Source organism: Ornithorhynchus anatinus, chromosome 6, assembly GCF_004115215.2.
Source record: "Ornithorhynchus anatinus isolate Pmale09 chromosome 6, mOrnAna1.pri.v4, whole genome shotgun sequence".
Lineage (NCBI taxonomy): Eukaryota > Metazoa > Chordata > Mammalia > Monotremata > Ornithorhynchidae > Ornithorhynchus > Ornithorhynchus anatinus.
The window spans coordinates 36207003-36234066 of NC_041733.1; the positions used below are offsets into that span (position 1 = coordinate 36207003).

General features: G+C 43.2%; 1 protein-coding gene and 1 long non-coding RNA gene across 10 annotated transcripts in view; one reads left to right on the forward strand and one right to left on the reverse strand.

Moving 5' to 3' along the window:
- Window positions 1-21099, reverse strand: part of LOC120638444 — a 54932-nt gene extending 33833 nt beyond the window's left edge. The window contains exons 1-2 of the long non-coding RNA XR_005660106.1: window positions 21057-21099; window positions 19365-19475 (exon numbers count right to left, since the gene is read on the reverse strand). This is a non-coding gene — a long non-coding RNA (uncharacterized LOC120638444). The remainder of the gene's footprint in view (window positions 1-19364; window positions 19476-21056) is intronic.
- The window catches only part of GRIA3 (glutamate ionotropic receptor AMPA type subunit 3), a 261251-nt gene that overhangs the window by 131215 nt on the left and 102972 nt on the right, over window positions 1-27064 (forward strand). For all 9 annotated transcript variants that reach the window (XR_003760542.2, XM_029067979.2, XM_029067976.2 and 6 more), the window contains one exon: window positions 15306-15359. Coding sequence is in view for 8 of the 9 variants with exons in the window: in XM_029067979.2 (XP_028923812.1) it covers window positions 15306-15359 (54 nt within the window). In the remaining variant the exon portion in view is untranslated. The remainder of the gene's footprint in view (window positions 1-15305; window positions 15360-27064) is intronic.

A 27064-nucleotide genomic window follows, 5' to 3' on the forward strand; every position in this document is an offset into this window, starting at 1 on the left:
GACAAAAGTTATCTTCTTTGGCTGGGATTTGGATGTTTGTTTGGGCGGGGGGGGGGGGGGGAGGGGGGGAGGGGTTGGATCTTTTTTTAATAAGACTTTACATTTGATTCTGAGGGATTTCTTGATGATTAGGATTTAAAAATAATTTAGAGGAAAAGGGTGGATCCTCTTGTTCTTGTTAATTGCCTAGGAGCAGTCCAGTGTGTACACCTTTCAAATTCAGATTACCGTGAACAACAGGACTGAATTACTGTGACACTTTGGGGTTACATTCAGGCAGCCATTTGAAGGGATGTGGACAATTACTAAATGAATTTAAGCTTCATTGAAGCCTCAGAAGACACCCTAATCTATTTCTGCAGGAAGACTTGGTTCTGAAGCCCAACAATAAAATAGAGTTTAGTTTGCTGAGCTCCCAGGCTATGAAGTTGAAACGTAATTTCCCAATGGAGAGGTTGTCTGTCTGCACATCTTTGATGCAATCCACATTTGTGTCAGAAACAGGCTGACAATGTATCTAAACATTTCATAAATTTAACACCCAGCAGAAGTCTGGAAACATGGTAGTAGCTGGGATGTGGACTTTACATTCATCAATGCATAACACTCTTATCCCTGGCTTGTATTTCAGTGAGCACTATGTTTATACTCCCAGACCCAGTTTATACACCATAAGGAGTGATTTCATTATGCATTTTGAGCAGAACGCTACTAAGGAATCAGGTCTTCCCACAATGCATATCTGTCTGGATAAAGTGTGCTGAAGTGTCAGAAGATAGGTCAACCCTACAATAAGAGTTCTCAGAGTAGAAATCTCCTGGAGCTCCAGTTATGTACCCCATGAAGTTTTCATTAACACTGAGACTGCAGTAATATCCAATTAAAGAATGCTCTGAATAAGGCCTTGATCTGGGCAGATTGCTTCCTCATCCCTGTATCTTTCCAGCCCAGACTTTCTCCACCTTCACATGGCCACTCCTGGTACCCAGTCCCTCGGTTACATTTTGAGAACTCTCTCTTCCCTTCTGCTCCCGGTAGGCATCAGGTCAGGCTAACTGAGAATGGAAGCTGCAAGCAGGACCTTGTGCCTCACCAAAACTTCCTCTGGCTATACACCTGAGCTGGGGTGAGAGAAGAAGCAACTGGGAAGTGGGAAAAGGGCTGAACGTTCCAGGATCTGGAAGGATGCTCCCAGATCATGCCAGGCGCAACTGTGATTTTTGACCCCCTGCCTCAATCAGTCAATGGTATTTATTGATTGCTTACTATCAATCAAAGCACTGTACTAGCGCTTGGGAGAGTGCAAAGCACCAGAGTTGGCAGAAACATTCTCTGCCCACAGTGAGCTTAAAGTATAGAGGGCTCAACTCCACATTTCTATCTTTTGAACTATTTCAAAGTTCCTTGAACAATCTTTGGTTATATAAAATTGTATTTTATAAACACTCGTGTAATAACTCACACTTCACAAGTGTGCCACACTATTTCAAATAATTATTAGTTATGGTATCTATTAAGCACTTACCATGTGTCAAGCACTGTACTAAACACTGGGGTAAACACAAGACAATTGGGCTGGACACATAAAGTTTCCCTTTTTTTGTGGACCCCCTAATTCAAAATATTATATTAATTATTATCTGTTCACTCTAAGAGAAAAAAAAAAGAAAAAAAAATCAAAGCATTGTTTCTCCATGTCCTAGGCAGGCAATCACCAGTGGAGATGCGTTTGTCCATCTCCTCAGGATTTCTGCCTGTCACCAGCATTTTGGGTTCCTGCAGCCTTCTTAGCGTGGAAGAGGTTGATCTTCCCCTCCCACTGAAAATCTTAAGACGTAGCCTATGATTGGCCTTACCGCAAAGACCGAGCTAAACATATTCTTCAGAGGAAAGGGCATGTAGCAAAGCTAAGAACAGGAGCCAAGGCTCTAGCAGAGCCCGAAACAAGCACAAAGCCTCAGCATCTTCTGAGCTAGCCTCTAATTGACGACGGGTCATTTCTCTGGCTGCTATAATGGATTCTTTATTGTCTTCTTTTCAGAAAGTATAGCTGATCAACACTCACCCTTTAGAAAACAGTTCCAAATCGGCTACATTTTGGACTACTATACTTTATTGGCTGAATGAACCATAAGCCAAATTGCACATCTAGTGTACACAAAGTTTACTTTGATTTAGCTGTTTGCTGATCCCTCCGGGGCCCCACCCATGAAGCAGTGATTTCTGCCTATACGTTCCGTTTCTTGATTGTTGAAGAATAACGGAATGCCAGCATCCCAAAATGGAAGTTTTTCCTTTTTGATTGATTTTGACCTCACACTTTTGACTCAATGACACGGTCCTTGGAGAGAGCCACAGTTCTGGAGATACGACTCCATTATTTTCTGGCCTCATCTGCCACAACAAAACAGAGATCATTCGAGGGACAGCTCATTTAATAAATTTGTGGTTGGCATGAAGAGCAAAGGGCTGTGATAAGGAATGTCAGTGAGGAAGGGCTATAAACCTTTCTGTCAACTTAGCCTCTGAGTTCCATGTCTTTTGTAGTGGGTATGGTTTAACCTAGCATGAAAAGCATAAAGTATATGGGCAAGGATCTGAGGTCTAATCCTGGCTCTGTCACTTGTTTGCCATGTGACCCTGGGCAAGTCGCCTAACTTCTCCGTTCTTCAGTTCCCTCATCTGGAAAATGGGGATTAACACTGTGAACCCTAGGTTAGACAAGGACTGTGTCCAACCCAATCACCTTGTATCTACCCCAGCACTTAGTACAACACCTGACACAGAGTAAGAGATTAATACCTATTATCATTGTTGTTATTATTATTATTATTAACCAGGGTGAGGCTGGCCCCCAAGAAGTTTCTGCAAAGCCCCCAACATGAAGGCATGGGTGTGGGTAGTGGGAAAAGAAGGGAAAAGAGTGTTTACTCTGTGCAGTGCACTCCAGTAAATGCGTGGGAGAGTACAATAGAGTGACTACATTCGATCCTGCCCTTCCAAAGCATCTATTCTAGCAGGGAGTTAGAGTGGAAGCTCCTCTATCACTAGCTCTTGTTTCTTTCAGGCCCCACCCAGGTCTAGAATCCATAAGGAACCAAGAGATTTGTCCCCGAGGACCTTAATCCTTTTCCACTCCACCCCCAGTTCTCCCACCATAATCAGGACACCAGGATGTCCCCAGTATTCTGAGGGGCCAAAAGAGAAGAGAGTAGAACACGTATTTAAAAGGGTGTGCCCCAAAAAGCCATTATGTTGTTCTAAATAAGTCAGTGAAAGCCAAGATTATGAGGACGGAATGGAAGAGACAAATCTACTTTCACTTGCTTCTGGCTCTAATAGGACTGCGCGGCACCCACAGGCCTTACGTAGAGTAAAGAGGGTTTTTGTATTTTTTATTTTGGGTGCAGGAAAGTGTCTCAGTTTCAAAATGCTCAGTTGGTGTAGCCTTTTTTATACATCTAAAAAGCATTCAAGAACATATTCTTCTTTCAGTTCTGTACATCTCCATTCCTCTAAATTAGCATGCCATTGTCTTCACAGGCTTGGGGCCAAATGCCCACCAATAGGCCTCCATCCTTGAGAAAATGTCCTCCCCAAAGACATTTTTAAAGACAGTGTTAAAGGGGCATAGATAGATCTAAGTCATAAGAGAATACTGTCAAGACACTGAAGAGAGACCCTAATCAGTAGAAAAGGTTCCAACCTAAGGAGGTTGGAAGGAAAATAGACACAAGAATCTATGAAAATCTAATCAACTCTCACCTGTTAGAAGATTTGGGTGGATTTGATACCTCTTGAAAGTCACTTGAGCTTGACCTCTTGAATGGAAGCAATGCATTTTAAGAGAAGCAGAGTGACCTAGTGGGTAAAGCACAGACTTGGGAGTCAGAGGAAACTGATTTCTAAACCCAGCTCCGCCACTGGTCTGCTGTGTGATCTTGGGTTAGTCCCGTGGTGCAGTGGAAAGAGCACGGGCTTTGGAGTCAGGGCGCATGAGTTCGAATCCAAGCTTTGCCACTTGTCAGCTGTGTGACTGTGGGCGAGTCACTTAACTTCTCTGTGCCTCAGTTCCCTCATCTGTAAAATGGGGATTAAGACTGTGAGCCCCACGTGGGACAACCTGATTCCCCTGTGTCTCCCCCAGCGCTTAGAACAGTGCTCTGCACATAGTAAGCGCTTAACAAATACCAACATTATTATTATTATTACTTAAATTCTCTGGGCCTCTGTTACCTCATCTGGAAAATGAGGATTAAGACTGTGAGCCCTATGTAAGACATGGACTGTGACCAACATGATTACCTTGTATCTAGTACAGTGCCTGGCACATCCTAATCACTTAAATGGCATAAAATAAATTAGAAAGCATTCTTTATTATTTCTGACTAGCATGACAATTCAGTTCATCATTTTACTGCTTCATTCTTGTTTAATAATTATCACCAACATAAAAGTAAAATGGTTGTTTGTTTCATTTAACCACCAGTGTCAGCCAAAAGATCAGGGGAAGACCACTGTACAAATGAAGAGCTGCATCTGTTCCTGAGGGTGGGATGGAAGATAAAAATAATAATAATGTTGGCATTTGTTAAGCGCTTACTATGTGCAGAGTTCTGTTCTAAGCGCTGGGGTAGGTACAGGGTCATCAGATTGTCCCACGTGAGGCTCACAGTTAATCCCCATTTTACAGATGAGGGAACTGAGGCACAGAGAAGTTAAGTGACTCGCCCACAGTGACACAGCTGACAAGTGGCAGAACCGGGATTCAAACCCATGACCTCTGACTCCCAATCCCAGGCTCTTGCCACTGAGCCACACTGCTTCTCTAGAAGATGATAAACATAGTGAGGAATAGGCCAGAAATGTAAACCAGGACATTATTATTGGGCCATGAAGCATCCAGGTTTTCCCCAAAGAGTAATCCACTGGGGCTTCACAAATTGCTCCTAGGCTGAAGTAGCAAAAAAATGGATTACCCATGGCAGGTTGCATCCCCACTGCTTTTTCCTCCAGCCACCCTAATTGATTGAAAATTCAGTGCATCCTATTTTGAAACTGTTCAAAGGAAGCTTGAGATGAGAAGCGCATGAGAGGAAGGACAGGAAGTCCCCAAGGCGAGATTGGGACCGTCTACTGAACACAAAGTAGTTTGGCAATTCTCCAGCATACCTGATTCGGAGAAAACCTGCCCAAGTGGGAAGAAAAAAGCTCACTTGGGTGCTGACCTTGTAGATCAGATTAACCAGAGAATTGCCAAACGTCCACTTCATTTTGATTGTGCAAGGCTGAGTCTATGCAAAATAATTTCTCAAAAATAGCTACTCCAAAAAGATGTATCTGATCAATTAATTTAAATAGGAACGAGCTCATACCGCCCTCTTCAGAGACAACAGCCTTATGGAAATTTGGAAATAGAGAATGGTTTCAGAGACAACTGAACTGTGCAACGAAGGGAGAGAAAAAAATGAACAGTCCCCTTTGAGAAGCCCATGTTAACCTTCTATATGTAAATAGAGGCTAAAAAACATATTCTGCTATAAACACCTCCAGCATGTAGTTAAACTGTCAAATTATTCATCTCTCTATAGCTCACGGGAAAAGTTACTCCTAAGTCTCCTCCTTCCCCTCCTCTATAAGTGGAAAAAAAGTTGCAGTAAAGTAACCCATTTTGATTAAACATTTAAAAGGGAGGTTGGGAGGAAGCTGCTTATAAAATTCAGCCCCTTTGGATAACTTTGGCATGAGACTCGGGAGGCTACCAGTCAGGAGCACAGCTCGTTTGCTTGTGCCGGAGAAACTGTCCTTCTTCAACCTTGTAATGTCACATCAATTCAGGACAAGGATAAGTTTAGACTTGCCAGGGATATATAAGCCATGATTCTAGAACACATCACAATTCTCTACCCTCTAAGCATTGTACAACCATAAGGGAGGGGACTGGTTTTGTGCCTATAACAAGGGAATTCAAATCTTCACCGACTTTTTTTTTTTATAGGATTACTTCAACTGTGAACCCAGAAGTACCATATACCAACTATATGTGTTTAAACATTTGGAAAGGAGGGTTTTGAAATTCTTAACACATCACTCTAACAATCCCTTTTTCCCTTTGCCCCCTCCCCATATTTTCTTGGGTTATACAGGTTTATAAATCATCTTTATTGCCTGAGCTGCATCTCCTCCTGCTGAATTCCTTTCAGAACAGTTACATCAGCCTGCAAACAGGCTGCATTACAAAATTTAAAGTGAACTTGTTCCAAAAGACTCCATTTGCTCATCTTCAGAGTCTATTGTAAGGCTCCCTAATTCTTTTGGCATAACACATCTTTGAGGAAACATGTCCTAGTCCTTTCACACTTTATCTATTTCCAGGGTGGCTATTCTGTTTTATTTGGTTTACCAGTAAATCTTTCAGTGCCTCGTTTGATGTCCGACTATTACTAAAGTATTACATTCTAAACTTGGTTTGTAGATTGCCAGGATATCACCCCAATTTACCTTTTCTCTCTCTCCATCACATATCCACTAAAATTCTGGAGGAGGAGGAGGAGGAGAAGATGAGTAATGGGAAAATCTGGACAGACAGGCTTTCACCTTTACTAAATACTTGTAAAAACTGGCAAGGAATCAAAGACCGATTGTATAATTCTCTTCCCTACTCCACCTCCCTTAAAAAAATTAGGATGAATACAGAAGACAAATATTTTCTAGCATCACTAAACAGTTATCATTTTTTTCCAAATTTAAAAACAAAAATGCAAGGCGAGTTTCACACAAAACAACTGTGTCTTTGTCATGATGGAGTCTCCCATCAGGAAAAACAGATGTCTCAGACCTGAGATTTCAGGACCAAGAACCAGTATGAAAGAATTCATCAACTGTATTTACTGAGTGCTTACTGGGTGCAGGGAACTGTACTAAGTGCTTGGAAGAATACAACGCAACAATATGACAGACACATTCCCTGCCTACAGCGGGCTTACAGTTTAGAGCAGGGGAACAGACATTAATATAAATTACAGATATATACAAGAGTGTTGTGGGGCTGGGGGGGTGAGGGGGGGAGGTGTTTGAAAAAAGAGAGCAAGTCGGGGCAACACAGAAGGAAGTAGAGAAAAAAGGAAATGAGGGTTTAGTCAGAGAAGTCCTCTTGGAGGAGATGTACCTTCATTAACGCTTCAGTAATTCTTGGGTGTGTATGGGTGGGAGTGTACGTGTGCACTAAAAGTGAACTTTTTCCTTCTATTAGTACAGAGCTCTGTACACACTAAGTACTCAAATAGCACTGATTGACATCTATACCTGGAAACATAACCTATCAAAGCGCATCACTGCTTCCTATTTTTCTCTTTTTATTTTCAAATGGTACGTGGTTATGCACTTACTGAGTGTCAGGCCTTGTACCAAGCGCTGGGGTAGATACAAGATAATCAGGTGGGACACAGTCCGAGTCCCACACTCTCAATTCCTACTTTACAGATGAGGTAGCTGAAGCACAGAAAAGTAAAGTGGCATAACTAAGGCCACAAAGCAGACAAGTGGAGGACCTGGAATTAGTGGGGCCCATGCTCTGCCCATTAGGCCATGCTGCTCCTCAATTCATTCTGCTTGATTCTACTCAAGCTGCCCATTTCTATGCTGTCACCTGGAAAACCACGACGAGAATGGTGCTTTTATTGTTAGCTTTTTATTATGACAGGATACCGTTAAAATGTTTGCATTCCACTCTGAATGTCATTCTATCCAGAAGTCCCCTTCTCCCCAAGCGTCCGAAGGGACTGGTAGCGTCAGAGTTTTGGAAAGGCAGATAACCTGGGTTGAACACTCTGTTCCTAACACAAATCATTAACATAAAAAAGCCCACATACTTAGCCTTAATAGAGTTCTGTGCTTCTCCTCCCACAAACTAAGCCGCTGCCATTTGTCACCCACTTACTAATTCAGTAAGATCTTTTAAAATGGCTTAGATCCCAGCAGACAGAGAAATATGCCAAATAAGCACACGTCCTGATTATTGGCGGCCCATAAGACTACACTGTGCCTCTGGGGGAGATTTACTTTTATTTTACAATATAAACATTTCACTTGTTTTCTTCAGTATGCCCAAGGCTCATTAAAACCTACAGATTGGCACCACTGGTGGTTAGAGTGTTTTAATCTTCCATGGAGTCATCTGATTAGAAGCCCAGGATGCCAGAGTTCTTCCACCGGGAGATGCCAAGGCCCCAGCTAATTGCTCCCTGCCTCGCTGGAGAGATTCATGCTTTCTGTGAGCTGTGGAAGAATGCTCTGAATTGCAGTTCACAATAATAATGTTGGTATTTGTTAAGCGCTTACTATGTGCAGAGCACTGTTCTAAGCGCTGGGGGAGATACAGGGTAATCAGGTTGTCCCACATGAGGCTCACAGTCTTAATCCCCATTTTACAGATGAAGGAACTGAGGCCCAGAGAAGTGAAGTGACTTGCCCACAGTCACACAGCTGACAAGTGGCAGAGCCGGGATTCGAACCCATGACCTCTGACTCCCAAGCCCGGGCTCTTTCCACTGAGCCACGCTGCTTCTCCGCAGCAGCGGGGCAAGACCAAGGTGGGCAAGACGTTGTCTCCAAGTCTTCAGGGGTGGAAAGAGCCCTTTTTGGTAAAGGTGAGCCCTTTTTGGTAAAGGTAAAGCGTAGCCTGGTGGAAAGAGCATGTGCCTAAGAGTATGAAGGATCTGGGTTCTAATCCCGGCCCCACCACTTGTCTGGTGTGTGACCTTGGGCAAATCACTTCACTTCGCTGGGACTCAGTTACCTAATGGGAATTAACACTGTGTGCCCCATGTGGGACACGGACTGTGTCCAACCTGATTAGCCTCTATCTATCCCAGTGCTTAATACACTGTCTGGCACGTAGCAAGTGCTGAAATGTCATAAAAAAACAGAAGCAGTAGGGCTATCTCCTTTATTAGTAAGAGAGGAGTTCAGTATACTGCCCTTTCAACATGCCCTCTTCGGGGTCCCTGATTTCAGTGGATATCTGAGGGCAAGGGAAAAATGAGTTCCTGGCATTTCACCTTTGAGTTAGATAACAAGCAACGTGGCGCAGTGGAAAGAGCACGGGCTTTGGAGTCAGGGCTCATGAGTTCGAATCCAAGCTCTGCCACTTGTCAGCTGTGTGACTGTGGGCAAGTCACTTAACTTCTCCGTGCCTCAGTTCCCTCATCTGTAAAATGGGGATTAAGACTGTGAGCCCCACGTGGGACAACCTGATTCCCCTGTGTCTATCCCAGCGCTTAGAACAGTGCTCTGCACATAGTAAGCGCTTAACAAATACCAACATATATATAAATGTGTATCTACCCCGGCGCTTAGAACAATGTTTGACACATAATAAGCAGTTAAATACCATTAAAAAAAAAAGAAGGGATATAAATCGGTGTAGTCTTTGCGCCCATCAGCCGGCCTCCAGCAGACCTGGGACTATATCCCAGATCTCCCCAATCCCAGAACAGTTCTCTTTCCACTGGACCAACAGCAGAGGTAGCAGGATGTAATCAAGGATGAATCAGATGATGCTTTGGACTATTAAAGAAGCAGCATGACTCAGTGGAAAGAGCCTGCGCTTGGGAGTTAGAGGTCATGGGTTCGAATCCCAGCTCTGCCACTTGTCAGCTGTGTGACTGTGGGCAAGTCACTTAACTTCTCTGTGCCTGAGTTACCTCATTTGTAAAATGGGGATTATCTGTGAGCCTCACATGGGACAACCTGATTACCCTGTATCTACCCCAGCGCTTAGAACAGTGCTCTGCGCATAGTAAGCGCTTAACAAATATCAACATTATTTTGAGCTCTTCAGAAAAAAATGTCAAGGTGGGGGTGTGAAAACAAGTTACATGTAGATGAGCAGAAAAACGTGGGCTTTGGGTAGCGATGGAAAGTCTTCAAAGAAACTCAAGCTCCCACTCTCACTCACAGACCCACCAGGAGGTTTAATAGATACTCAGGGCAGAGAGAAGCAGCACCAGGAAGGAAGTACAGCAGCAGGAGAGTTCAACTAAAGCAGCAACTAAACCCGCTACTGGGTCACTTACCTTCCCTATTGCTGCTCGGCACCAAGGACATCAGCGAATGAGGGTAAGATGGAAAGGGGGAGATAGTAAGTGTACAGCTGTAGCAGCTACCTGTGGAAGACTGATGACTGAACTATAGTTTTCTCCTCCTTTCTCCACTACTAAAAGAAAAAAAAAGCACGGAGAAGTGGCAAGGCCTAGTGGACAGAGTATGAGTCTTAGTTGGAGACCTGGGTTCTAATCCCAGCTCTGTCACTTCTCTGCTGTGTGATCTTGAGCAAGTCACTTCACTTCTCTGAGTCTCAGTGACTTCATCTGTAGAGAAAGGGGATTAAGACTGTAAACCCCATATGGAACATGGTCTGGGTCCAAACTGATTATCTTGTATTTAATCCAGCATTTAGTACAGGGCTTAGCACACAGAAAGTGCCTAACAAATACCTTTTTTTTTTAAAAAAAAAAAAAAAAAGGAGGAGGAAAACCCTCATGTTTATTTGCCAGGCTGGCTCCTCCAGGTTGTAGGGTGGAAGAAAACTGGAGGGGATCACAGTAGGGTTTATTAACATAATTGCCCTGTTGACTGTGAGCCAGTTGTTGGGCAGGGATTGTCTCTATCTGTTGCCAAATTATACATTCCAAGTGTTCTGCACACAGTAAGCGCTCGGTAAATACGACTGAATGAATAAAAGACTGGTCTATTACGCAGAGAATTGACTAGCCAAAAGAAAAAACAAGAAAAAAGTTAAAAAGAAGGGGAGAAGGAAGAGGGCATCTTTATTCAATTGCACTCTCCCAAGATCTGCATATAATAGGCACTCAATCAACTACAATAACTTTCCCCTAATTCCTCTTTTTCCCCAGGTGCTCTCCAATTTCAAAGAAGAAACTCCTTCCCCACCAGGAACAGCATTAGTTCATTCTTACCCGACTTGACTTCCCTCCCCTCCCCATAGTTACCCCAGCTACTGAAACGGAAATCTTTTATTTCTGCCTCAAAAATTGGGGACTGGGAGAGGAATATGCAGTAGAGACAATTATGAGAGTAAATACAGTATGTTATGTGCATCAGTCTCCTGCTTCATCCCTTCTAGCCAGTGACCTTCCAGGATCACCTCCAAGGGAACAGTACCATGCAGCCCCTTTGGTTCAGTAGGGTTGCCATTAGCTCCTTCCTCTACCTTCCTTTCCGAGGTCCTAGGAGGAACAGAAATCCCTAAAGCAACTGTGAGCTTGGTGCTATGCAATGGACTAAACACTGATGCAATCACAATACTACTAGTGGTATTTGTTGAGCACTTACCCTGTGCCAAGCCCTCTACTAAACGCTGGGGTAGGTACAATATTTGCAGATAGGACCCAGTCCCGGTTAAATGGAGTGAGCCCCATGTCAAAGTAACATCCATAGCTAAAGCTGTGATCAATCATATTTATTGAGCGCTTGCTGTGTGCAGATCACTGTACTAAGCGTTTGGGAGCCTACAATATAAGGAGTTGGTGGACACATTCCCTGCCCACCATGAGCTTCATTATGCATTTCAGTCCCTCCAAGCACACCTCCAAGGTTTAGAGCAAATGCCACATTATTGCTCCAGCTATGTTCTGAGTATCCTGCATCTTCCCCAATGTTCAGCACATAGTAAGTGCTTAATAAATGTTACATAATTAAAAACCGTAACATAATTCCTTGAAGCGAATGCATTTCAGCTTCTTCCCGGGCCTCCGATATCCATTCAGAATTTAATCTTCCAAGTTTTCTGTTACGTCAAGGCGGCTGTAATTAAAAGCTAGAAAGTAAAACTTTCCCCAAAATGTGTTAGGGGTAATCCTTGTCCTGTAATCCTTCTATTCCAGCATCCTTTTAGGACTCAGTATTCAACGGCTTTCTCTCGCTATACACTTCCCTGAATATAAGCAGCTGATGAAATTTATGTTAGATTCTATTTCTCTTCTTCATGAAAAGCTTTAGCCTTCTCTCTCTCTTACACACACACACACGATTGACTCTAGTGTGGGAGACTGATAATTCTATGCTTCGCTAATCCAAGACCTTCATTCTCACTTCAGAAGGCTTTTGGGCTCCTTCCTGGAATTCTAGCTCAGCTTCAGGACAGCACCGCCACTGAATTTTTAAAATACTGTTAAAAGCTAATTGATTAAAATTGAATGAGTTGGCTATGGAGGATTTACAAAAGCTGAAAGTAATTTATTTGCTTGGGGGTTGTTTGTTAATCATGACTGCTTATTTTAGTAAATAGAAGAAATCTTCTGTAAAATGTACTTGACTCCGGTTGAATTAGTGAGGTAAACAACAGATCTTAAATCAGGGTCTTAAACACTTTTCGTTTTCTTTATGAGGGGGATGTGAGAGTTAGAGGGTAGGTGAGAAAAGCTCCTTAAGGATAGGAAACAGGTCTACAAACTCTGCTATAATGTACTCAATATAATCAATCGATGCTCACAGTGCTTACTTAGTATAGCATTCTGCACACAATAAGCACTCACATACCATTGACTGACTGAACATAAATGGCTAAATCGGGGGACAGCAATAACAAAAAAAACCAAGATTACCAATTTTAAAAAAGGTAGTATCATATATAGTAAAGGTTCATGATAACATCTCTATTCATGAGACACATTCCTTGCCTTTAAAATAGAATTCTAATATACTGAGCTATAAAAAATAGAAACAGAAAGAAAATTAATTATACAAATACACTAATCTACATGTTAGATTACACATTTCCACCAAGGTTAATGTGAATATGGTAAAAAACAGATGCTTTCACGTCAAAAAAAAAAGTCTGAGAACTTGTCTAAGATGGTAGAGCAATTTCCTTTCAGAACTGCTTAAAGTATATAGCTTTCTGAGAATTCAATACTATTGTAAAAAGAAATGGCTTCTCTGAAGTGGAAATCATACAAAGGCTATTCTGACTAGGTGACAATAACCAATCTAGAAATGTCTAGGTTCACCAGCCCAAATTACCTGTTTGATTTGCAGAAGTAGGATAGTTTAGTAGGGAAAACTTTGGTTAAAGAAAACCAAGTCTCGTGGTCTGGATGAAAACGACAGATTATACGGGCAACTCTCCTTTGCAAATATAATCTGATTTAAACCGTGATGATAAAAAGGTGAAGGTTTGTTTTAGTTACTCTGATGTTCAAAACAATAATGGAGACCAAAAAAAGTTACTTCAACAATGAATTAACTGCATTTCATATTTTCCCCTTTATATTTACTATCACTGTTTTCAAGGGTGTTATTAAGCCATCTATCTTTTTATTTGTTAAGCACTTACTATGTACCAGGCATTGTTTTAAGCCCTAGGGTACATACAAGCTAACCAGGTTGGATAGAGTCCATGTACCATGAGGGGCTGAAAGTATTAATCCCCATTTTATAGATGAGATAACTGAGGCCCAGAGATTAAGTGACTTGCCCAAGGACACAGAGCAGGCAAGTAGCAGAGCCCAGAATAGAATCCAGGCCCTTCTGACTCTCGGCCCCGTTCTCTCTCCAATAAACCACACTCCTTCTCTAACAGGTTTCCAACAGGTTACGGCATCATGTCAAATACTTAACATCGACCTCGGAACTTGGTATTTTCTCCTCACTGTCACAAAATGCTCAATCACCATTACATTTCTTTAACTTATTCTCAAAGAGCTAGTATGATAGCTGTAAAAACTGTCATACAATTGGTTACAATACTTCCAAAGCTTAACTCACTAAACGTACGGTTTATTTCTCAGTGGTACAAATTGATTGAAAAAAGGTTTCTTTCAGCCAGTGATGCTTCCTAATGCATGAACCATGCAGGTGCGTTCTCTCTCTCTCTCTCACACAGAACAGTATAATCTAAAACTTGCAGGACAAAAGAGGCTGACTTGGATAGTCTGAATTACTGACGTCTTAAGTGATCAATCAGTAGTATTTACTGAGCACTACTATGTGCAGAGCACTGTACTAAGTGCTTGGGAAAGTAAAATACAATAGAGGTTTTAAATGAAATTTAAGATTTTGTGGGTGTATATCTTCTAAAGATGTGTAGGTCTGTGTGTCCACATGGTTAAATTAAAATGATAAATCAGGGAGGTCAAGCTAGGTCTTCAAATCTCTCCATAAGAATATTGCCAGGTTTTGCCTGCCCGAAGGGTGGTGGCAAGGACAGGGTGAGTCTTTAAACACACTTCTAGGCAAGGGTGCTAATTCAGTGGGGATATTGATGGCAATTGCCCAAAACAATTTATGGACTCGGGCTCTCCACATCACTCATATGAGGTCTCTGTCATGACCTAAGATTTGCCAGTCAAGGCTGAAGAGACCCCAAATGGATGCTTCGTTGTCTGTTAATTCTCTGATGCCGACGTCTCCCTTTCTGTCCCACCCTCAAAATGAAAACTTTGTACCCGTACTTCTTCCCCTACAGATTTTTGCCCATCAATGTTTTGTATGCTTTTGGCACTCCAAGTTGTTGACTCTTGATATTTATTGAGTCTCCACTGAGTTCTGATCACCTCTCTCCATAACAGTGGTAGCGGAACTTCGTTGCTCAATGGAACAGGCCCAATTATTCTGAAAGATTGCATTGGGGGATTTGTTAACCAGTTCTGACTTTGGCTTTTATGACTTCCATTGACCACTGGTTGTGACAAACAGACTGGGACCGCAGAAGTGGGCTGAGTGGTGGGTAACTTCATGTTGCCAGAGGAGCTGTACGTAATCTGCTGAGTTCCTCAAAAGAAGCAACTCTCAAAGCTCTGTGCTCAAACCTCAGAATAATGTGTGAAACAGACATCTGTATGAACTGCCTAGAAGGCAAATGAAGAATCTGTGATTTTTTTTTAATGATATTTGTTAAGTGTTTACTATGTGACAGACTGTAAAAAGCACTGGGGTAGACGCAAGCTAATCAGGGTGGTCACAAACCACGTCCCATTTGGGGCTCACAAGTCTTAATCCCCATTATACAGAAGAGGGAACTGAGCAGCAGAGAAGCAAAGTGGTTTGCCCAAGGTCACACAGCAGGTAAGTGGCAGAGCCGGCCCAGGTCCTCTGACTCTCGGGGCCGTGCTCTTTCCCCTGGGCCCCGAGATTCATACGTGAGACTGAATTATGCAGTGGAATCTATATGAAATGGAGTGTCTGCCAAAGTCAGAACACTTGGACGTTCCATCTCTTTTTCCTATAAAGAATGTTTTTCTTAGAATAAGCAGATACATAAATACAATTTCTCTTTTCTGCAGGTGGTAATCCTGGGGAAGCATTCGAGAGGTTATCACTACATGCTTGCTAACCTGGTAAGAACTTTTCCCATCACCACAAGGAACCTAAGTTTCTCGGGGTAATACACTCTATTTAGGTCACGTCAGCTTTAATCATTCAGAGAGGAAGAGCATGAAGTAGCATATAGCAAATGTGTTTCCGCAATTGTGAGAAATGGCTTCAGTAAATACCAGAACCAGTGTGTAATAGCTATTTGTACTCAATTACCCCTCCTTCTTAGGAAGCTCATTATTGACTAATTTAAAAAATAATAATTGAATAACATGCTCATTCATTCATATTTTGACTACAACTGGGATTGTCTCCATCAGATTTGGAATTTAATGCCCCAACAAAAATAATTGCCTAGTACTAGATTGGTTACAAAACACAAACAGAACAGAGTTCTGTCATTTTGTTTTTTAAATTGCATTCCAACCTAATAGCACAGCAGGTCTTCAAAACTCTTATGGGGCCTCACTGAGCAAAGCGTGGAACAACAGTTTCCTGCACATACAGCTGACTCTGGTAGACTGAAACTTTGGTTTCTACCATCATATGGAACAAGATGATAATCCCCAAACTGAAAGAAGCAGCCTGTCATTCAGGTTACTGGGAGGTCTCTTAGGCCACTGGATGAATCAACTCCACTCTAGGTATGGACCAGAGTAGCCCTGTTCAGAATCAGGCAGAGGGTAGCTCCCTCCTGGGTCTGAAAGAGACCTGTGGGCTCCATGGATTTAAACCAATTTAAAGCACCACAATTCATCTGTTTCTTGACATCATTCTGGGCCATACCTTCTGGTCTGGGGTGTGAGCGGCTGCTATCCACTTGGGAAGGGGTAGCCTTCTTATCTGAATGACAATGGTCTTTAAGATTTTCGTTTACCATTTTGGCTAGTTCTGCACTACCAGAGTGAAGGAGAGAATCGGGCAAATGTTCACTAGGTGAATTAGGTCATTTAAGGGCTTAATAGGTATCTTCGCTGGGGTTGGATGTAGTCCCTGGCCAAAGCAGGGCTCACAGTCTCAATCCCCATTTTACAGATGAGGTAACTGAGGCACAGAGAAGTCAAGTGACTTGCCCAAGGTCACACAGGGATTAAGACCCACGACCTTCTGACTCCCAGACCCAGGCTCTATCCACTAGCCATGCTACTTCTCCAGATAGCAGATGGCAGTATGCCAATGCTAAGGCTTCCTAACGGCAGCGGGGCGTGGAGAGATGCAGCTGCTTACCCCCATCCAACCTCTCCTTCCGCCAAACACACACACTTCTTCTCAAACCCTAGCTAGCTCACTGGTCACGTTTGCCTCTGCCGCTCCCCTTGGGAGCGCCAGCCAGTGGCCACCCCACTTAAAATGAGGAATCTGGTATTTTAGCTCACATTTGGATGAAATTCATCTTTGCCCTAAAACTGAAGTACAAGTTTAAGTTCTCAGTTCTTTCTGGCGATTTTTGTGTACCAGCTTGTACAGGAGTTCAGAGAGTGTCTCAGGCCCACAGAGTAACAGAGAATCAATCCGTCAGGGATAGGTTCATCTCCAATATTGCAAACTTTGATTGAGCACCCAGGATTGTACTAGGTTCCCTCGGAGTCAAAAGGAGAATTATATGGGGACTTTTCCAAAAGGAGAGAATGAAGTTGACCGTTCAGTCTTAATTGATGTGACGAGCTATAATAAGGGAAATGCAGAATTGCTTTAGCTAAAAAAAAAAATCCCAATTTCTCATTCTCCAAATTATCCATCTTTTCCCAACTTCATACTAAAGCCTACCAGTGTGACCACTTGTTGCTCTCAAGTCTAGTCCTCCTTGAGACAGGTTTATTTCTGCCATATGGGGGTTGATATTCCTTCCAAATTTCCAAATTTTCTGAGGAGATGGGAACAATAATAATAATTAAGGTATTTGTTAAGCACTTACTATGTGCCAGGGAGTGAGTGAATGAATGGAGAGAGAGAGAGAGAGAGAGAGAGAGAGAGAGTGGGGGGGGGGGGGGAGGTTCTTGAGAGGTGAGATATGTGCCCAAGTAGCTCTTTCAAACCCGAGCAACTTTTTAATACGAAACAAGGGCAAAGAAAAAAAGACTGAAGTCACATACAGCTTCCCTCAAATTCACCAATAAAACCACAAGCCCCTTTCTACATTGCCCAACTTCACTTATTACTCACTGGACCACGACCTAACATTCTTCGTATGGACACCAAGATGCTCTGAACCAAGGCAGTGTGGACTTCTCACAGTGCTTCTTACACAGAACACCACCTCAAGATCCTAACGTGAACAGCAGACCGAGCACTTTTGACTTGCAGCTTTTAAAGCCCTAGCAGAAACAGGGCTGCCTATCATCAGACACAAGGAGATGTGCCGAGCCTGCATCTCTGCAAGACGGACATTAAGGTAAGACCCTCCCAAACAACCCAAATTTGTGCTACTGCCTTTGAATGGTGCTTGTAGTATTAATCAATGGCTTTTTCCTGTGTCTCCTCTCTAGGGCAATACCATAATCTGCTCCTGGAGATTCCTCAAACTGAGAAAGTTAGTGGGGCAGAGGTTCCGTCAGGAGAGGGTCAATTATATCCAGGGGTAGGTACTAAGAACCTGGATCACCTAGATGTTTCATGCTCAGGTATGGAGTATGATCTTATTTTCTACGTTAAATGCAAAAGGCAACACGCACATTCTGATCTGCATGGGCGCCATCTTCCCTCCACTTCATGTACCGGCATTCTGAGATACAAGGGCTTCAGCTGATTCAGAGTTCTGAACATCTTTCCTTCCAAAATTCCACTCATCATCATCTCTCAAGATAGCAATCAACTGTATTTATTGAGTGCTGTGTGCAGAGCACTGTACTAAGCACTTGGGAGAGGCCGCAGAGGCAGAGGGCAAGCAAGTTAATGGAGCAGATTGTCGAGACATTCATCAGCCTTACATAGACATACTTCTCTAAGTTGAGATGGGGCCGTCTTTAGCGATGTATCTCTTGTTAACGATTCCCTTGCATCATGTCTTGTTCCCTGGGTTCCCCCTTCCCTTCTTCCTTCCTCTGTTCCTCCAGTTTGAATCTTACATATTAAAATAGATACTTTAAATGTGTATTGTGATTATTTCAAATAATGTGCATGGACCAACAGCTACGTGGGCTAGGGAGCATCACTGAGAGTTGAATGAGGGTAGAATACAGACCAGACTTTGTAAGAACGCTGTAGATTTAGAGCAAAAGGTGGGTCATGGTCTCCGTGGGGAATACAAGAATAATAATAATAATGGTATTCGTTAAGCGCTTACTATGTGCCAAGCATTTTTCTAAGAGCTGAGGTAGACAAGATAATCGGGTCAGGCACAGTCCCTGTCCCACATAGGGCTCACAGTCTTAATCCCTATTTTACAGATGAGGGAACCAAGGCACAGAGAAATGACTTGCCCAAGGTCACACGGCAAGCAAGTGGCAAAGCTGGGATTGGAACCCATGGCCTTCTGACTCCCAAGCCCGCACTCTATCCATTAGGCCACGCTGCTTCTCTATAATACATACTTCTCTAAGAATTCTCCATAATTGCTTCTCACAATAAGCCCAAGAATCCTGGTAGACTTATTCTTCACCTCAGCACACAATACCATTGAATTCTAAGTCTTCCCAGATTTAAAATAGGGTTTCATCAGAGCACAGAGTCACAGGAAATTGATCCAAGACTGTGCAGTACATTTAGAAAGATAGAGACACTTGTATCCTCAAATGGCCAATTTTGAAACGTGAACAAAAATACCTCCAATCATATTAGATTTCCATTCCATTTCATTTCTGGGGTCTGTGGCCTGAAAGCAAGTGACTGAGAAGCATTACCTCTTACCCAATGTCTTGCAATCCGAATCAAGGGAATTCCATTTTTCCCCCAAATACTCAAAGACAGCATGGAGACCCTATAACCCAGAAGTGTTTCTCCCAGAAGTGAGCTCGGTTTATGCTTTCAAACACAACAAACACACAGAGAACCATACAGCATGTGGGAAATCACACTCAGCCTTGACTCACCATCCTGAAGCACCAACTTCCCGTGCTTGGCTCGTCCCTGGTTTTTCCTTGCAGTTTAGATTTTATTGGTCATAGTTAGCTGAAGCTTTGGTCTTAGTCAAATGTTGTGCTCTAAAATAGTCACCATGAGAAAAAGTATTAGCATACAGCTTCTACTTTGGTGTGTCTCATGCCTACCTTTTTAAGAGCTCAAAACAATTTCACCTCACCTCTATCTAACGATCCACGGTATTTACTGAGAGCTTATTTTGTGCAGAGTACTGTACCAAGCAGTTGGGAGAGAAGAAAACAGACTTGGTAGATACGTCTCCGGCCCATAAGCAATTTACGGTCCAGAAGAGGAGAGAGAGACATTAAAACAAGTTATGGCTAAGTACACAACTGCTGTGGCATTGAGAGTTGGGTGAATAAAAAGTGCTTTAAGGGTAGAGATCCAAGTGCTTATGTGACGCAGAAGGGAGAGGGAGAAGGGACAAAGAGGGCTTAGGTAGGGAAGGCCTCCTAGAGGAGATGTGATTTTCATAAGGTTTTGAAGGTGGGGACAGTGAACGAACGGGGAGAGGGTTCCAGTCCACAGAGAAGATGTGATTAAGGGGCTGGTGGTGAGACAGACAAGATCAAGGTACAGTGAGTATTTTGGAGTTGGGTGAAGAGTGTGGGCTGGGTTGTGGTAGGGTATCAGCAGGGTAAGATATGAGGGGGCAAGCTGACAGTGCTTTAAAGCCAATGGTAAGGGATTTCTGTTTGATGCAGAGTGGATGGGCTACCAATATAGGTTTTTGAGGAGTGGAGAGATGTGGACTACGCATTCTTTTAGAAAAATGATCCAAGTGGTAGAGTGAAGTATAGACTGCAAAAAGGGAGACAGAAGTCAGGGAGGTCAGCGAGAAAGGTAATGCAGTATTCAAGAAGAGAGAGATAAGATAAATGTTTGGATCAGCAAAGTGGCTGTTTGGATGGAGAGGAAATGGCAAATTTAGTGATGGTGTGAGAGTAAAAACATTAGGATCTGGTGACAAATTGAACACGTGGGTTGAATGAGAAACATTGAGATTAGTGTCATGATTATGGGAGTGGGAGACAGGGAGGATAATGGTGTTGACTACAGTGAAGGTGGCGGGCGGGGGAGGTAGGAAGGGGGAGTCAGGGTTTGGGTGGGAAGATGAAGAGATACATCATCCCTATGAAGTTCTTGGGAAAACCTCATTAATCACTTCCATTATATAGATGTATAAACTGAGTGTCACGGTAAGGGTTAGTGACTTGTCCCAGCTCCTACAGCTGGAAAACTGGGAGTTGTACCCAAGTCTCCTGATCTCCCATTTAGCAACCTATCCCTTAACAAAAAAAAAACCCTGCTTCCAACAGATTACTCGTAATCAGTATTCACTATGCATGCAGATATGGGTTTGTATATTTCTATTTTAGAGGTAGCTATGTCTGTACACTCCCACACACAAATCAAAGCCTTTTTTTCCCCCTGCAGCAATGTATGAGAATAGAGGGTTTTTTGTTGAGGGTTTTTTTGTGTTATATTTGTTAAGCACTTACTATGTGCCAAGCATTGTTCTAAGTGCCGGGGTAGATACAAAGTAATCAGGCTGGACACAGCCCCTGTACCACATGGGGCTCACAATCTTAAACCCCATCTTATAGATGAAGCAACAAGCACAGAGAAGCAAAATGGCTTACCCAAAGTCACACAGCAGACAAGTGACGGAGCCAGGCTTAGAATCCAAATCCTCTCACTCCCATGCCTGTTCTCTCTTCGCTAGGCCACACTGCTTCCCATTCCTCTTGTTTTTCACAGAGTTCTGACTTCTTCATTAACAGGAAAGCAAAAGAGCAGACGCAGTAGGTCCCCAGTATTAAATGACAACTGTGGCAGCAGACATCCAGGCTAGGAAAAATGGAAGAAAGGTGATTTTTCTTAAAAAAAACTAAAACTAAAAATAAAAATCCACCCCTAAATCTAAACAGCTAGTCAAAGCCCTAACCCACTCTCAGGGGTCAACATTATTAAGGGATCATAACACACATCTTAAGGGTGAGGGACAAGAGACTCAGACCAGTAAGTTAAGTGCTGGGACTTAACTGTTGCCGACTTGTTCATTCCAAGCGCTTAGTACAGTGCTCTGCACATAGTAAGCGCTCAATAAATACTATTGAATGAATGAATGGGACTTTTTTGATATTATCATCAAATGCCATCGAGTTGTTTCCAATTCATTGCGACTTTATGGATATATTTTGGCTACTGCATTTTTATTTTCTGATTTACACTGCACTTGTATAAAATATGAGTCCAACCAACTTAACCAAAAGCAATATCTTCTGGTCACTTACTGGTCTTTCAGTACTCTGTAAGATTAGGATTACTCATCCTGCTACTTCCAGGAAAAAAAAAGTCACAAAGACTAGGTAACCAACTCAAATTCTGATTGCAACCAATGAAATTTGAAAAATACGACTGACTTCAGACATTGGATAGATTCACTCGCAAAACAAAGGAATCACTGGATAATCTCTTCTGATTATTAAAATACATAAGAGTTAATAAATACAACTTGTCATGGGGCATTTTGAACCCTGATGATAATGATATTTGTTAAACAGTTACTATGAGTTAAGCAGTGGGGTAGATACAAAATGATCAGCTAAGACATGGTCCTTGTCCCATTGGGCTCAAAGAGGAGGGAAAACAGGTACTGAATCCCCATTTACAGTTGAGGAAACTGAGGCACAGAGATGTTTAATGACTTGCCCAAAGTTATAAAGCAAATTAGTGGTACAACCAGAATTAGAACTCAGGTCCACACTCTTTCCACTAGGCGGGCATGCATTTTCATTGAATAGTTCATTCAACAGCAAAATAGTGGAACATATCATAACCTAGATAGCTCCTTTCCCTTTTTTAAGGTTCGGGGGTGGATGGGGTTGAGCCATGGAAAACCACCTGCTAATCAGGAGATGAAGAACTCATTGGCAGAAAAAAAATAAGGCACAAAAACAAAACAATTAGTATAATAAAAATCTAACGAAAGCCCTAAATAAAGTTTTAAGAAACCTACCAGTCTTTGTGCCCCTTTTCCCTTTGGTTTACGACTTGTGTTTGACCTCTGAGTTTTGTGGTTTTTTTCCCCTACAAGTGCAAGCCTACACCCCCTTAATCTAGTGGCAGAAAGTGGGGGCTGTTGATGGATTATTAGAAGGAAGGGGTATTGGTGGAGATGGAGAAGGATAGTGAAGATGTGGCGACATTAGAGAGTTTACCCAAACCACTTGGCCTGAAAATGATTTGTGAGGCTCCATCAGACCGGTTATTGTTTCCAAGATGTCTCTTCCCGTCGGAAGAGCCCCACATTGAAACTTCAGAAGCAGAACTATCCTTAGCCATGAATTAAGCAGAGAGAGCGAAATCCCAAGAGATTCAGGCTAGTGCTGTTAAATTACAAGTTTCCCCAAGATAAATAACACACTTCCCCTCTCCTTTCAGATTTCTTATTCAGTGAATTCAGATTTACTCACTAGTTGGTCTTATACAGCACGACTCCACTCCCTTCCCCGGCACCGTTATTTTTTCCTCCCCTCATTGGCCTTCATTGGCCTCCTAAGACATCAAAGCAATCACTGTCCTGTACTTCCTGTCTGCAATTTGGACAATATAGGTTTCACACCCCAAAACCCAGGAATCTTTCCTCCCAGGGTGGAGTCACATTCACCTAGCAGATCGGACCATGTAGCAATGCCTGGTTGGATCAGTCCCTGAACAGGGGTTTTAGAGGTGGGGAGTTTGAAGATAAGTGGAATTCCGCATGATCCCCTGGGGTTAAGGTTAGACCTGAAAGAGCAATGCCCTTCCCCATGACTATCTGGAACGGCTCAGGCCTAACCTTAACTGGGATGATGTCATGCACAATTCCACCCATCTCCAGATACCCCGTCTCTAAAAACTGCTGTGGAAGAATGACCGAAGAACAACCACTGGGTATATCTGACTTGAAATGGATTAAGGGCCCCAAGCTCCACACCTCTTGAGGCCCTTGTGGGAGGTCAGCGCAGGCCTCACGGCTCACAAATTCCCTTGCCTCAGTTGCCCCACTCCAACTCTCTCTGAGTGAGCCACTCTTGGCCAGATAGAATGACCAAAATATTGGAGCATCTGCTCAGTAAACACCGCTTCCCCATCCTACTTGCAAATCTCTTGCTGGGACTTCTCTGTAGTCTCACACACTCCATTTGGCCCTGTGGTTCATCATGCTGCAAGGGTCATAATACACTTAACAATTCATCTCCTCCCTCTTTCCTGACTTCTTCCATCATATACTCAGTAATTTTCAGGGTTATTTCTTAAACAATAGGCTAAAAGTCAATCCCCCCACCTATCAACCATCAAAAACCCACAGATGAGATGAGAAGCAGAATGGCTTAGTCGACAGAACATGGGCCTGGGAGTCGGAAGGACCTTGGTCCTAAAGCCAGCTCCGCCACATGTCTGTGTGACTTTGGGCAAGTCACTTCACTTCTCTGAGCTTCAGTTTCCTCATCTGTAAAATGGGTATTAAGGGTGTGAGCCCCATGTGGGACAGGGACTGTGCTCAACCTAAGGAACTTGTATCTTCCCAAGTGCTGAGTACAGTGCTTGGCATATAGAAATTGCTTATCAAGTATCAGCATTACTAAGCAAGACCCTGAGCGCTTTTTAAGCACTGGGATAGATACAAGGTGATCGGCTTGGACAAAGTCCATTTTCCACATGGGGCTCACAATCATAATCCCCATTTTACAGATGAGGTAACTGAGGTACAGAGACATTAAGTGACTTGCCCAAGGTCACCCAGCAGATGAGGGGTGGAGCCATGATTAGAATCCAGGTCCTTCCGACTCCCAAGCCTGTGCTCTGTCCACTAAGCCAGACTCACTGATTAACCTCTGGCATTTTACAGTCGGTCATTCATTCATTCTCATTTATTGAGCACTTACTCTGTGCATAGCACTGTACTAAGCACTTGGAAAGTACAGTTCTGCAACAAAGAGACACAATTCCTGCCCACAATGGGCTAAGAGTCCTCTAGTCTTGATTTCTTTAAGAGTTTCAGGAAAGATAAAAGGAGAGAAAGAGAAAGAGGATCTAGGGGATCAAGGTAGGGGGTTGTGGAACAGGCCACCTTCCAACATGGAAAAGTTTGGCACTTTTCTCAACTGTTGGGGAAGTGACAGCAGCACTCAGAGTCATGAAAGGTCCTAGGTTCTAATCCTGACTCTGCCACTTGTCCATTGTGTGACCTTGGACAAGTCACTTAATTTCTGTGCCTCAGTTTCCTCATCTGTAAAAAACTGAGGATGAAAAATGAGCCCAGTGCGGGACATGGACTGTGTCCAAACTGATTAGCTTACTACCCCAGTGCTAGTACTTAGTACAGTGTTGGGCACCTAAGTACTTAAATATCATTACAAAAATCCAGGTGAAGGATTAGATTCTGGTAATTATTGGGCTCCATCATCAGAAAAATCTATACCAGAGCATTCCTGGATCTGCTACTGAAGCACAGCATTGACCAAATGCTCTGGAAACTCCAATGTGGCTTCAGATCACAGAGAGGCACAGTACACGTGATCTTTGTAGCACGTCTGATACAGGAGACCTGCAGGGAGCAACTTGAGCGCTTACTGTGTGCAGAACACTGTACTAAGAACACTGGAAGAGTACGCTATAACACTATAATGGAGCCGGTAGACACATTCCCTGGTCACAGCAAGTTTACAGTCTGGAGGAAGAGACAGGTATTAACATAAATAAATTACAAATATGTACATAAGTGCTGGGAGGCTAAGGAGAGGTGAAAAGAGGGAGCACCTATTCTGATTTTTTGGCGACCCTCAAGGCTATATTTTAATCTTACCTGGATTCGGAATCATTTCTCAAATTGTTACCTATTGAGCAAAGCCAAGCGCGAGGACGAAACAGAAGGGAGTGGGAAAAGAAACGACAGCTTAGTCGAGAAAGGCCTCTTGGAAGAGATGTGCTTTCATTAAAACTTTGAGGGTGGAGAGACTAATTGTCTGTTGGATATTAAGAGGGAGGGCGTCCCAGGCCAGAGGAAGGATGTGGGCAAGAGGTCGGCAGTGCGATAGATGAGAGTGAGGAGCAGCACCAAGTCAGTCCTCTTAAATGATTTTCATAAACCTCACGAAAGCATCTGACGCCATCAGTAGATCTGTCCTGTGAAAATTACTTAGCACATTTGGCTACCCTGAAAAATTCATTAAGATTCTGAGACTATTTCAAGATGGCATGCTTGGCTGTGAGAGAGCCATGGTATCCTGTTTGATTCATCCCCCATCACCAGTGTGGAGTAAAGTCCTGTTCAGTTTATTCTGTGCAGTCACACCACAACACGCAGGTGTAAGAATACACTTCTGCTTCTCCAGGAAACCCTCCTCCACAGGCCTCGAGCATCATCCAAAGTCCTAGACACAGTTGTTCAAGAATAACTGTACATAGGCGACTGAGCTCTTGAGGCATAGCCAAGAAGACATTCAAATGACTGTATACCACTTAGCTGAAAAACCCAGGCTGCTGCTAAATCTGAAGAAAACCAAGGCAATGGATCAGACTACGCTAGAGATCCTTACACAAAACCTAAAATCTACACTGGCAGCAGAGCCAAATACTGACACAGAACTCTGTTACCAACGATGCCACAATAGCCAAGTAATTGGACAACTGAAACCAAAGGGCCAGCACAACCCTGGGAGTCTGTCCAAGTGTGGAAGCGGCATGTAGGCTACAAGACAACCTAAAGGTCGGTAGACCTGTAGCGATGTCCAACCTACAGCCACGAGACTTCGATTCCCCACAGAAGCCACCATGGATTTCTTGAGTGGTAACATCAGCATCCCTTCCAGCTCTCCACAACAACAAAGGCAGGACTGAACTACAAACAGGGAAGCCCTGGAACAAAGCCAGGGCCTAGACCGGAAGCTCTGCTCAGTGAAACCCAACTGTGCTGGGAGGGACATATGAGGATACCTAAGCAGCTGTTGTTTAGTAAACTAAAAATGAGAAACTGAAAGCAAGAAGAAACATTTTAAGGATAGAGAAAGACAGTCGATGCTGTCTCCCAGCTGAGGGGCTATTGCTGCAGGTGGACCAGCACGCAACCTGGGGAGGAGTGGCTCTACTGGAGCGAAGGATCATGAGACAACAAGGAGAAGCCAGAAACCAAGCCAAGAGAGGCAAGCAACACGCCTCTGTAATGAAGGTTAGACTCAGCAGGTGCACAGTCGTACTGTGATCGTGGATCTGACAATGGCCTGGTCTGTCACACACTCAACCATGGTGAATTTCACAATCTTCTTCAAATTCAGCCATCAACCACATAATAGGCCACCAGTCATAAATATTAACCAATGCTATAAAGCCCCAGTTATTATTAGGGAGCACAAAGAAATGAGATTAACCGTGGGGGTCAGGGGGAAAAAAGAGAGAGACACCCTATGGAGAGGCTTCTATTTTAGGGCCAAATTCCTGCCTGATTGTTCTCCGCTGTCCTGCACCCAGGCTGCACATAGATGCTGACTACAAGGGACTGATCAGCACGGGTCCTAAGTAGAGATTTTTGGCCAAAGTGGCCCTTACTTGTCCGTAGCTTCCAGAAATGTAAAGCAGTGGGTTTTTAAGGGCTCTCTTTAGAACC